The sequence below is a fragment of the Leptonychotes weddellii genome, chromosome 5 (assembly GCF_054177405.1).
Source record: "Leptonychotes weddellii isolate Sample4059 chromosome 5, ASM5417740v2, whole genome shotgun sequence".
NCBI classification, from domain to species: Eukaryota; Metazoa; Chordata; class Mammalia; order Carnivora; family Phocidae; genus Leptonychotes; species Leptonychotes weddellii.
Window position 1 is genome coordinate 114,453,040 of NC_138373.1, and position 14,220 is coordinate 114,467,259.

Genomic DNA, 14,220 nt, shown 5'->3' on the forward strand with positions numbered 1-14,220 from the left:
ACCCAACTTTTACAGCAACATGGATGGGACTGGAGGAGATTATGCTAAGTGAAATAAGTCAAGCAGAGAAAGTCAATTATCATATGGTTTCACTTATGTGTGGAACATAAGGAATAGCATGGAGGACACTAGGAGAAGGAAGGGAAAAATGAGGGCAGGGGGAATTGGAGGGAGAGATGAACCATGAGAGACTATGGACTCTGAGAAACAAACTGAGGGTGTTAAAGGGGAGGGGGGAGGGGGGATTGGTTAGCCCGGTGATGGGTATTAAGGTGGCCACGTACTGCATGGAGCACTGGTGTTATACGAAAACAATGGATCGTGGATCACTACATCAAAAACTAATGATGTATTGTATGGTGACTAACATAACATGATAAAATTTAAAAAAATCATTGGAAAAAAAATGTTTAATTATTTAGGACTTTAGTATCTTAATGAGCTGAATAGGGTAAATATCAACATTCTTATTTTATAGAAGGAAAAGATTATACAAACAAATGAAGTCATTGAGTCTAAGATCAAGGGAGATTGGTAAAAGGTACAAAATAGGAATCAATATAATCTAATGCCTATCTCAACACATTTTCCATTAGGATTTGATGAATATATTATGTATTAAAAGAATTGATAATCTTTAGACCAGTACCTGACCTAAAGTCTTAAGGGATATAGAATATGTTTAATTCTTATATTCAACAAAGAAAATATCAGTGTCTTTGGTATCAAAGTTCTGGTTGACTGAATATTTTCCCATTAAAAAATCCTTTTCTGCTCAGATCCTGTTAAAAATTTGATTTTTTTTTTGGTTTATTGAATATTAATTCTATGAATGTTAACAATTTTTTCACAAAAAACATAGTGGTAAACTATTTTTTAATGGGAATTTTACTTACAAAGAGTTTGAAATGCTAATTGGGCCTCTTAGTGTAAACAGGCCGTGTTGTGTAAAAACTCATTTTATTCCTTTTGAGGAAGAAAAGCTCCAAAAGTTGCAAAAGAAAGAGTATTACAAAAAAGGGAAAAATGTGTTTTTGTTATAAAAGAAAGTTTCCATTAATATTTGATGAACAATTTTTATTGAGAGAATCCCATATTCTAAGGCACCCTTTTTACTTCCCTTTCCTCAAATTGTCATTCTCAATTATTTGACCTTATGGATACCTAATCCTATCTTAACCCAAATTAGGAGAACAGGAATGGAAAAAAGCAAGAAAGACAAAAAGAGAAAAAAGATAATGACTATAGGGAATATTAGAAAAACATCCAAGTAAGACAGAATAGAGTAGTACTGACAAGTGAGAAACTGAGAGCAGAACATGAAAAAGAATTGGGTGGCTGGAAAGGAAAGGGGGAAGAGTGGAGGATTGACAGTGAGGAACAGAGTGGGAGAGAAAAAGTTGAGACAGTAAGCAAGTGGGTACAAGAGAGGTGAAAAGAAGAAAAGAGAGAAAAAGGAATTTAAAAAGAAATTAAAAAAAAAGAAATTGAAAAATCCAGTTTGCTCATTTGCTATATGAAGTTAACAAGGCTTAGAATAATACAACAGATGTAGTATATAGATAATTTTTCCAGATATAAATGTGTGTCCTTTTATGGTAATTAAGAGCTCTTACGCTAAGACTTCTATTCAAAAGTCTGATCCTGAATTATGGTGTGAAACTAGATACAGGGATCAGAACAACTAGCCCCATGTAGAGGTTAGTATATTTAATAATTTAATATATGATTTTAAAAATTAAAAATCAGTGGATATGTGATAGATTCTTTATTAAATGATTGGGATATTAGGTAACTATTTAGGAAAAAAAATATTTAAATTCTAAGAAAAATGCTGAATCAAAAAAAAAAAAACTTCAATATGTCCAAAAGGAGAAATAAACTACTGACAATTTTCAAGAAAATGATAAGGAGGAATGTCCTTAATATATAGTTTATACAAACCAATAAAAAAATTAAGAGCATATCCAATAGAAAAATGAATAAAGGACATAAGCATACAATAAGAAATGAAATTGGCTAGTGGTCATATGAAAAAATGTTCACTTGCACTAGAAATTTTTTAATAGTAAATTAAAATATAAATGCAATTTTCACTTAACAAACCAGAAAGATTAAAAATGATAATATCCAATGTTGACAAGCTCTGGTGAGGTAATTACACTTAAAACATTGCTGGTAGTAATATAAAATAGTATAACCTTTCTGGAGGACAATTTAGAATGACATGCCAAATATTTAAATAAGAACTACATACTTCAGTGAAATCAGAAATACAAAGATTTGGGTAAAAGGATATTCATTCCAGTTATTTGTAATAGCACTTTATTGGGAAATGGTTATGCAAACACAGCATTTATTTTTGAGTGGGGTATGAAGTAGGAATTTAATAGAATTTTTCCCATGTGGCTAACTAATTGCCCCAGCATCATATAGTGACTAGTTCAACCTTTCCCAACAGATGTAAGACTATACCTTTGTTTCCATATCCACAGTGGTTTGTTTCTAGGTATTCCATTCTCTTCCATTGATCTCTTTATTATCCCATGGCTAATATTACATAGACTTAACGGCACCATTTTAGAATGAGTCTTGATATTGGGTAGAACAAGTTTTTCTGCTTTCCTATTGTTTCAAAAACATTTTGGCTGTTTTCCTCCTCCTACCTTTCTTACTCCATGTACATTTCAGAAATACCTTATTAAGGTCCCCGCAAAGATCCTTTTAAGATTTTGAATAGAATTGAATTTATGGATGCATTTGACAGAAATGACATCTCTTAGTTATTAAGACTTCCCATTCAATAATGTGACATAGATCTTCATTTAAGTATTTCTTAATGTATATGCCTATATCCATATCTATATATCTATATCTATGTAATGGGTACACACAACTTTTGTTATATTTATTCCTTTTTATTGCTATTATAAATGGTATCTTAAAGTTTTAACTTTGTTTTTGACTGGTATAAAGAAATGCAACTGATTTTTGTATACTGATCTTATATCTAGCAACTTAGAGACTTTTTAATATGTTTCCTTCCTGATGGCCCACTTTCCCCTATATTAGGGGGCTATTTGAGAACTCTGAAGGGTGGAAACTGTCAAACATCATTCAGAATGTGTGAATCGGGGTGAAGGCGGACAGATAGGTCACCCCATCCCCTCCTGACTCTGGCAATAATGGAACATGGAGGAATTTCCTTTGAAGCGGTGTCCATCCCCATGGGAGATGTCTCTTTGAGGTAGAGTGCTCAGGCCCTATAGACTATTGTCTTCAGTTTGGGAGCTGGTTCCTTTTAAGCCTTCAGGTTTTAGCTCACATGTCACCTTTTCACTGACTACCTTATTGGCATCTGCTAACTCTCACCTATACCTTCCTTTATTCCCTATCACAGAATCCAGTTCATGCCCTTTATAGCAGGTAATGATCACACTTCATGAGTGTTTGTTTGATCAAGTTCTTGTTTACTGTCTGTCCTCCCCATCTACTGCAAACTTCATAAGGGCAGGGACTAAGTCTGTTTTGTTTACAGGACTCCTGTATTTTGATACCTGCCACTTAGCCCAATAAATATTTGTGGACTGAATGAATGATTAAATATGTTAAACATCTGTTTCAATGCTTAATGTTAATAATATATTGTATCATCATTTAAAATATATTTTACTGTATAATTTTATTTTGACTCACAACTAACTTTAAAATAGGTTTTGCTAGTCCCCATTTGACAAATGAGGTAACTAAGGCACAGGGAAATAAGTAACATGGTCCAAATTAACAGCTAGATATCAGTGGAGTGAAAACCGAGCCAAAATCACCTAACTCCAAATCTAATTCAAAACTATATAACAAAAGAGAAAGAAAAAGAAAAGAAGGAGGGAGAGGATATAAGAGAAAGATAGACGAGGGAGGAAAGTTCATTTATTTCTGAATTTTCCATCTCAAGGGCATATTATACGGTTTTTTCTGCTAAGAACTCCTTAAATCTCATACTTTAAATCTTTTCAGAAACCTCATACCTCATTAAAACATTTCAGGCCAGTAGACATATTAACACTTTCAAGCAACACTGTTCTACATGAATCATACAGAGTGGGAAATAAAGGAGTTTGCAGTTATAGAATAGTCTCTTTATCTCTGCTACAGTTCACCAGTATAAAACTTACATGTAAAATCCAGTCAGATAATCATGTCTGATAATTGTAAGAAGTACTAACAACATGATTTAGTTTCAATTTTAAGTTCCAATTCATTATCTCATAATTTTTATGCCTTAGTTAACATTACACAAAACTTTGGCTCTCTTGTAACATTTAAAATCCAGAAGAGTATATCTTCCAAGTTTTACCATAGTTGTGAGGGTAGAAATAGAACTAATTTCCATTGGAAGCATTACTGAAAGAAAGAATACTACACTACATTTTGCTAGATAGGTCTCCTAAGGCAAGGGAAACAAAAACAAAAATAAACTATTGGGGCTACATCAAAATAAAAAGCTTTTACACAGCAAAGGAAACCATCAACAACAACAAAAAAGGCTACCTACTAAATGGGAGAAGATTTGCAAATGATATATCTGATAAAGGGTTAATATCCAAAATGTGTAAAGAACTTCTATAACCCAACACCGAAAAACCAAACAATCCAATTAAAAATGGGCAGAAGAACTGAATAGACTGTTTCCCAAAGAAGACATTCAGATACAAACAGAAACATGAAAAGATGCTCGACATCACTAATCACTAGGGAAATGCAAATCAAAACCACAATGAAATATCATCTTACCATCTGTCAGAATGGCTAAAATAAAAATGTCAAGAAATAACAAGTGTTGGTGAGGATGTGGAAGATAAGGAATCCTCATGCGCTGTGGGTGGGAATGTAAATTGGTGCTTTGGAATGGGGGTTCTTCAAAAAATTAAAAATTGCTATACCATATGGTCCAATAATTCCACTATTGGGTTTTTACCTAAAGAAAACAAAAACACTAACTTGAAAGGATATATGCACCTTTATTTTTATTGCAACATTATTTACAATAGCTAAGATATGGAAGCAATGTAAGTGTCCATTGATAGGTGAATAGATAAGGAAGGTGTGTTATATGATGCAGCCATAAAAAAGGGTGAGATTCTGCCATTTGAGACAATATGGATGGACCTAGTGGGTATTACGCTAAGTGAAATAAGTCAGACTGAGAAAGGCAAATACCATATGATTTCACTCATATGTGGAATCTAAAAAAACCGAACAAATGAATAAATAAAAAGCAGAATCAGGCCTATAAATACAGAGAACAAACTGATGGTTGCCAGAGGCGAAAAGGTGGGGGTGGGTGGGCAAAATGGGTAAAGGGGAGTGGGAGATAGAAGTTTCTAGTTACGGCATGAATAGGTCATGGGAATGAAAGGCACGCATAGGGAATATAGTTATTGGTACTCTAGTAGCATTCTATGGTGACAGATGGGAGCTATGCTTGTGGTGAGCACAGCATTACATACGAACTTGTCAAATCACTATATTGTACACCTGAAACTAATGTAACATTGTGTGTCAACTCTATTTAAAAAAAAAACCCACTACACTCAACAGTATTTTTCTTTTAATCAATGACTCTCACTGATTTTAATCAATGATTCTATCTGTCCCCTTTTCTTTTTTTGTTCCTAAATCTAATGATAAAATGCTTGGTAATTTCTATTGATTCTGATGAGCGAGCTTCCTACTGTGAAGTTACAAGAAGGAAAGACATCTCCTATTTTTCTTAGTTTCCATGTAGTAAAAGACAAAGTACCAGCCCTTAAGTTAATAATACTATTTTTGTGATTTGGAGGGGAAAATACTTTGCTGCCCAAAGGTAATCCACACAGAAGAACTGAGAGCTAGGTGAAACACTCTGACAGAATAGGACCTTATTATAGAAGCTATTGACACAAGAACTCTAAATCGCTGACAAGTACCACTCACCTCCTCTTCCTGAACCCAACAGAGTAATGATATAGTATTGCTGGAATTCTGTCTGTTGCAGGAGGACAGAACAGTCCATTCTTAATCCAGAGTGGTTTATCAGGGATGGACAATGACATGACCTAGAGCTTAGTGAGCACCACCTCAGGACTCTGACATACCCATCACTGAGACATCATATTCTATCAGCAGTGTTGCTTCTTGTCCACACTGTTTAAGAATGCTCATGGCTTCAGCATGTGTGGTTCCGAGAAGCCGAATTCCATCCACACTGAGCAACCTGTCGCCAGGTTTGATGGTGCCCTCTCTGAAGGGAGAACAGAGAAATGGTCTTCATTAGCGTAACCTAATGTGGTTTAGCATTAATGGTCACTTAGCCAAAGCAGTTCTTTCACGGGTTCAGCCCTCCATCCTATTTGCATTTCCTTTTAAGCATTGAGTGTGATAGTAAGAGAGGAGAGAGGTAACCCTGAACAGAAAATTGCTACAATATGAGTGTCAGTAATAAGGTAATAATTGCACATTAGTCAACCACCAAGTCACCCACACTTAACTCTTGGGGCGCAAAAGTACCAAACACACAGTTTTTGCCGAAATGTCTCAAATTGATTTATTAGAGCCCAGAAAGTAGCATTTACCTAGTTTTCCAAAGCCAGGTGAGCAGAAAAGCCTGCTGATTCCATTCAATTTATTACTGGTGAAAGCAAGTGGGACAGGGAGCACTGGTGAAAAATTTCCCTAGTCTATAAATTTCCCTACTGATTTATCAGGCCATTTTGGCAATCATTAAATTGATTCAGTCTCATATTCCCTATGAGACAGGGAAATACTATTCTTTCCGCTGTGACCACAGATGCTCCAGGCACTAGAAGAAGATACCTCAGGACGTGAGGAACACCACTAAAATATAGCCAAGGAGCCTTCCAGATCATAGTCTTCCTGCCTCAGGGAGGGTCATGGAGATGAGAAAATCAAACGGGGATTACAAGTTTAGGATTTAAAAGGATAAAAATCTCTTAAATATCCTTCACCTAGATAATCCTCTAAGAATTTTGACTAAATTTTTATCTTAAATTTTTAGATTCCACTTCATCCGAAATTAAATTGGTTATATGTTGCTCACAAACTAGTGGCCTGCTTCTGACATTTTTGTCAATCTCAACCTAAACATTAATAAGGAACAAAAATATTCTTATTTACTTTCAGAAGAATAATTCACAAGAGAAGCCCAAGAGAGGAAAAAGGCAAGATGTCTGTAAAAATTTTGACTTTGTATTATCTTCTGCAAAGGCAAACATACTATAGCACAGGGGAGAAACCAGTATCTTATTTTATATTAAACACAAACTTTTTAGAAAAGGAAGGTAACAGCATGAGTTTTGAAGGAAAATAAACCTGAATTCCTATCCTAACTCTTCCATATATAAGCCAGCTGGCAAGTCACTTAACCATACTGCACCTCAGTTTTATCACCTGTAAATGTGGATAAAAAATATTTCATTTAGTAGGCAGTTGTAAGGATAAAATAAAATAATGTCTGCCAAGCACTTACGACGTTTCCTGGCACGTGGTTGGTTACATGCTCAATTAATACTATGTATTATTACTATTTCTACTGCCTAAGAAAAGGTTTAAAATCTGTATCCTTGTTTGAAACATAGTACAGAATCAGGGGTAATTGGGGCATTTTTCTCCTACCCCTCAGCAATATCGAATGGCAGGAGTTGTGGTTTTCTGCCTTTATGGAATTGAATTTTGCTGTGGGAAATTAATACAAAGACAAGTATTTCCTGAGACAGCTGAGTTGTGAGTTTACTTAGGAATCCCCCCCCCCATCATGTTTATGATGTGAAAGCTAAAGGAGCTGCCCTTTCAAATATTCAAATCAGTAAGGAAGAGATAGCTCTAGACACTGACAACGCTCCTTCCCTTTTATTAAAAGTCACTTCCAGGGGTGCTGGGGTGGCTCAGTAGGTTAAGCGTCTGCCTTCTGCTCAGGTCATGATCTCAGGACTGGGATTGAGCCCCGCATCGGGCTCCCTGCTTAGCGGGCAGTCTGCTTTTCCCTCCGCCTTTCTCCTCATCTTATACTCTCTCTCTCTCTCTCAGATAAATAAATAAAATCTTAAAAAAAAGTCACTTCCATTCTGACACATATAATCATTATCAAAAGGTAATAATAATCCTAAGAATGTGGATAATAGTCACAATCAAAATGCCACCACCTATCTTTCTAGATTAGGAGATTAGCATTTGGAGATGATGCATGTAAAGTGCCTGCCTTAAAAAAGCCAGCCGCCTTTTATTAAGTACCTACTGCATGATAGGTCCCCTGCAAGGCATCAGCCAGTCTTTGATAAAATTGAAGACCTTGAAAGGTAGGTATTGTTATCTACATTTTACAGTGCAGGAAACTGAGCTCAGAACTGTTAAGTCACTTGCCAAACACGGAGGGTAGTTCAGTGTCGAGTCTGGGGTCAAACCTTCTTTCTTCTGATTCCACAGCCCAAACAATTTCAGTTTTCACATTCCAACATATTTGCTTTCCCCAGCTTTGTTTAATCTATTTGGATAGTGACACAGAGAGATGAAGTTTACCTGTCAGCAGGTCCTCCAGGACGAACGCATGTTATTACAACTGGACGAGATTTATTTCTATCGTCATGTGCTCCTCCTAGCAAAAAAGAAAGAAAGAAAGAAAGAAAGAAAGAAAGAAAGGAAGGAAGGAAGGAAGGAAGGAAGGAAGGAAGGAAGGAAGAAAGGAAGAAAGGAAGAAAGAAAGAAATACAGCTTAGCAATGCTTCCATTAAAAAGAATCACTTACAAAATGCCAGCCGAGAAACTAAAGTACATTTTGTTAATGTGTAGAGGAAAACGTGTAAATTTTTTCCAAAAATCTTACTCATTTTATATAGAATACACTTTTGGAGTCACAATGTCTCCACCTGTCCATAAATATATGGCTGCATTCAAGGGTGACATAGAAAATATTTAACAACTAGTGTCACAAGAGCATGAACTACTTACGAGTACTAGCCTAATTAGAACAGTCAGTTATGAACAAAGTGCAGGTGGGTATACCTGGGGCCAATGAACCTGGGCTATAATACAGGTGAGTAGGTCTACAACCTGACATAAAGGAAGCAAACACTGAAGAGGGAAAAACTATGTAAGTGTCTAAAACAAGAAAGAAAAAATCAAGAGGCTGAGTGCGTTCCATTAAAGTTGGGCTGTTCAAAAAACTGGGGGCAAATTTGACAGACTATTTAAAAAAACTGCAACACTTAAATGGAGATTTTAGTTTTGTATAAGGACAATTTATGCTCAAGAATTCTTGGAAACAGAAAAACTTCAAGATGGAAGGTATTTTTTTTAATAAATTCTCTTCTAAATCCAGGACCCCTTTGTAAAACTTCCATAATCTGTGCTTCCCCAACCTCTTCTTGAGACCCACCAGTTGGCCTACTTATTAGGTTTGAGGCAGCCCTTTCACATTTGGACACGTAGGGGTGTTAGAAGCTTCTTTCTAATTATTCATCTGATATCTGTCTTCCTTCAACTTTCATCTCCTGGTCCTTGCTCTATTATTTAGAGCAGTGAAACAAAAATGGATGCTCTCTACTATAAGAAACATTTTCTGAAAGTTGAAAACAGTGATTATACACCTGCTAAGTCTCATCTTCTTCAGGCTGGACATCTCCACTTTCTTAACTATTCTGCATCTGACCTGATTTCTTTATACATCACCATCATGGCTGCCTACCTGGTGGTCCCTAATTTGCCAGTATCTGATAAGTATGAATATTACCATCAAATATTCCTTCCCTAACGTCTGCCTGGTAGCACAGACTGGCATTCCTCAAACTTGGAACAGGTAGAGAGGTCAACTTAAAGAATCTAGCCTCAAAGGAAAATCAAAAGGCATTCACTGTTCCTGATGAAGGGAAATGCTTCCTTTCTGCTCACTTCTATTACAAATGATTTATTCAGTCTGGTTGATTATACTCCATTTCAGTATCTCACTCTTTCCCTCAGTTTGATGGCTTCTTTCAAAGTTCCTCCTTACTTACAATAGGAAATTCACAACTTCCTCAGAAAAGCATTTTAAAATGAAAATCATGACAATAAATTACAGCCCATGCTTACCCATATTTATATAAATACTATTATGTAATTTCTCTTTTGCAAAGTGATCATGAAAAGATAGATTTGTTTTCTCCTGAAGGAATGTTGATTTAGAAAATGATGGGGGCTGAAGACAGTACAAAACTTCCCACAATTTTGATCTGGTCTACATTTAAATCCGTAATAGTGAATGCATGGCAAAAGGTGAGATAGCTCTAAATTTTTCGATATGTGACATTTTATCAGTTTCTGAAATAAGGAACCACATTTAGCTTGTGATTCACTTAGGTTCTAGATGTTTGGAGCTGCAAAGCAAAACAGAGACCACTCAGAGACCAGTGGTATTCTCAATCCTGGCTGCACATTAGCATCATTCACCTGGAATACTTTTTGAAAGGCCACAATGCAAAACCAAACCCGAATATTGGGCTCCCCCATGTTTTAGATGAGGAGACCCGATCTACAATTTTCTAGTTGAGAATGACTGATAGAGAAAGTTTTCTTGCCCAAAGTGAAAAGGAACTTAGTGGCAGAGTGCTTTCCCTATTATTCCAAGCCATCTTCCTTAGCTTGGTGGCAAGGGAATTAACTGAAATTTAACTCTGCAAGATTTAGCCCAGAACATCATTTTTCATTTTATAGGTGCCAGGTTCTATCATTTGGGGAGTCAAGGTTTTAGAACCTATGACATACAGCATTAGAAATGCAATTCCATTCATCAGGTAAAAGCCTGCTTTATCGTTCCAACACCCATTCTAACTGGTTAAGAAGAAATTCACCAATTCTAAATGAATGTGTTCCATCTGTGATATTGTCCTCCTCCTTCCCAAAAGTCCTGGTGCTCTCACTGAAATAACTTTAGCTCAAATTCCATCGATGCCATGATGTCTTCTCTGCCATGATAACATTAACCCACAGTACTTTCTCATTCTGCAACTCTTTTTGTGATTAATCGAGATTCTGAAGGGAGGGGTGGGGGCCACCTTTTGAGCATGGAAGACTCTTCAGGTGGGCCTCAAACTAATCTAAAAATATAAATGCTTTATTTGATTCTTATGAAAAATTATGCGAAATTGCACAAACTTTTACATTCAACTAATGTACTAAGGGAGTTTTTAAAGCTTACAAAAATGTGGTACACATAAACCAAAATTGGTTCATTATTACTAAGGTTTTAAAATCAGTGTTAATGTTAAGAAGTTTATGTCCACACAAATCTAGGCAACATTCAATTATTTATTCATTTATTTATTAAGCGCCTACGATATACCAGGTAGTATTCTAGGCTTATAGTAGAAAACTTTCATTCTGCATGCACATACAGATATTTAAATTCCTGCAAATGGTGGGATGGGTGTTTTGTTGACATTATATCATCGGTTGTCTTGAGGTGGTTGTAGATTTCAAATGTTTCCATTCTTTTTTTGTTCCTAATGATAAATTACTGTTGTTTTAGTTCTTTCATTAGCAATTTGATTTGTTATTGATTAATACAGCAACTAGTAATGAATATTTGCACCAGCAGTATTTTTTACTGCAGCTTTTCAATAATTAGGCTTGTAGGCATGTAATTCAAGTGTGTCCCTCTATCATACCTATATTGCAAAAACAGATTTGTATCTACCACCCTCTGGGCCAAAATTACTTGTATACTGACTTTTTATTATATTCATCTAGTTCTCTTGCACAGAAATGTGGGAATGGTTAAGGTAAATGATTAAGGTAAAATGCTCCATCTAAAAATAGGAGCTGGTCAGAAAAAGGTAATAAATTGCTGGTCTAAATCACGCAGTGAGTTCCTCATTTTCCATTTTCTCTACTGCTCACTTGGGTACTTTATCAACTTATGTCTTAAATTCACTGGATTGTAATTCCCTGCAGATAGGGAGCTGTCTTATGACTCCCCAGTACTTGGCCCTCTGCTGACATGTTGACATGTCCTTAATAAATCTCTGATTGATTTGCTAGATAATTGGCACGGAATCGAATCGAATGTTTAAAGCTTAGTCATTTAAGACAAAACTATATAAGTGAACACATTTCTTTTATTCCTTGTTGCATGTATGTTTATTAAGATGCTTAATTTTCACTAATGTTTTAATAATTTGGATAAAAGTTTGACCCTGGTGAAGTATAAAATATTATAGGTAAAAACACAAAAAAACAAGAAGTGTGAAATGTTAAAAAAATTCCTTGATGCCTACATAGTTCCCTATTGAACTTTATTGTCACACTACGAATTATGAGCTGTTTTTCTGTAGTCTTTAAGGTGTGAAACTGCTAATAAGAAAAATAAAATATTAAAAGCCAGAATTACAGCTCAGAATTAATGGTTTTATAGACAAGTTGGAGTCACCCGAAATCTTTATTATTAATGTCATCCCATAATAAAGTAAATTAAGCTGATGCACGTAGGTTCCCAGGGATTAGATTATCTTCAATCCATTTTTAGAAAGCTACAGTAACAAAATGTATTTCAGGAGAAAATAATTTAAACAAGGTTGCTTACACTTAGTGTATTAAATCAAATCAAGCCATATTTATCAACATTTTGACTCGGAGATACAGGAAAGTATAGAGGGAAAGCAAAACACATGTTGAAAAGTGATAAATCAGTAGGACAAATGAATTGATAAGGTATACAAATGGTGACTTCTTGGTCTGTACTAATGGGCTGAAAACAAATCTAGGTCATTTGGATTCTACTTTGATTCCCACTCATTGCTTTATTTTTTAAAACAGTGGGTGCAAATATTATAAGATGACTTTATGCATTAGAAACATCTGTTGTGGGCACCCGCGTGGGTCAGTCGTTAAGCGTCTGCCTTTGGCTCAGGTCATGATCCCAGGGTCCCAGGATCGAGCCCCGCATCGGGCTCCCTGCTCCACGGGAAGCCTGCTTCTCCCTCTCCCAGTCCCCCTGCTTGTGTTCCCTCTCTCACTGTGTCTCTGTCTGTCAAATAAATAAATAAAATCTTAAAAAAAAAAAAAGAAACATCTGTTTTTGTTGTTGTTGTTTTTTGGATGATTTTCTAGTTCACTCCTAATATTTCATTGACAAATTCTCCAAGAATATCTGACGGTTCACATTTTCCAGCTACCACCTACCTCGTATTACAAAACCGAAGGTATTGCCTTCTTTATGTAATGTGACCTCCACTGTTCGGAAAATAACACTCGGTCCTTGAACAGCTGAATGCAGAGAAGGGAGAGAGAAATAGAAGTCTTAAGTCATAAGAACATACCCATTTTTTTGATGTGGCATAAGACACTACAGATCCCTATTGCAAATAATTCTTATGAGTAATCAAAGGGCAATAATTTCTTTTCAAAGACGAGGTTAGAAAAAATACTTGGAATGTCATACAAATACCATAAAATAGTTGTCTGCATAAGTGATTTAGGCTTAGGCCCAAGTGGAATCAAAATCATAGGTACTTTCTTTCTTCTTATGTAGCCAGCTTATAAGTGGAACATAATAATCACATTGTTAAAACTCTGTAAGAGATACAATCTTCATATAATCAATAGAATTATTTCCCCTTTGTAAAATCTAAAAACAGTAGGATTTTTGTAAAACTTGAAATAATGTATTTATATTATTTTTGCAGCTAGTACAGGAAGAAAAAGTGTTACTCTCAAATTACCATTAACAGATTAGGCTGATGCAGATAGATTTTCTGACATGATGCATCTCAGTTAACAAAGACAACCCAAATCAAACTTGGAGAGCAAAAAAAAAAATTCTGATGTACATTCAGAATATTACTGCTGTCTAATAAAATAAAGATTTACTTAGCTTTATTTGATACCATCATGCATATGTTGTGTTTGTCTGCTTATTGCTTCTATTTCACAAAATAAAATTGCATGACCAAGTTGATATATCTAATTAATATTACACAGAGTATACATGTGTAACACAGGGTATGAGTTGCAAGAAGGTATAGTAACTAAATTCTTCTGTGAGATTGTTTTCAGGAAAGTGGTGAGTAATTCTGGTTATATAGTACACCATTGCTGAATTAAAAAAAAAAACAAATCTCCACAAATTAATATTTCATCATTATGGATACAGGGATGTTTTTACTCAGAGGGACAAAAAAGAATTTGCAAACAGTA

At 35.4% G+C, this 14,220-nt stretch overlaps 1 protein-coding gene across 11 annotated transcripts in view; it reads right to left on the reverse strand.

The window, feature by feature from the left end:
- GRIP1 (glutamate receptor interacting protein 1) overlaps positions 1–14,220 on the reverse strand; it is a 621,865-nt gene that overhangs the window by 125,009 nt on the left and 482,636 nt on the right. For 10 of the 11 annotated variants that reach the window (XM_031025793.2, XM_031025792.2, XM_081822018.1 and 7 more), the window contains 3 exons: positions 13,207–13,290; positions 8,572–8,647; positions 6,135–6,280 (listed from right to left, as the gene is read on the reverse strand). In XM_031025793.2, the coding sequence (XP_030881653.1) occupies positions 6,135–6,280; positions 8,572–8,647; positions 13,207–13,290 (306 nt within the window). The remainder of the gene's footprint in view (positions 1–6,134; positions 6,281–8,571; positions 8,648–13,206; positions 13,291–14,220) is intronic. The other variant, XM_081822020.1, reaches the window with a different exon arrangement.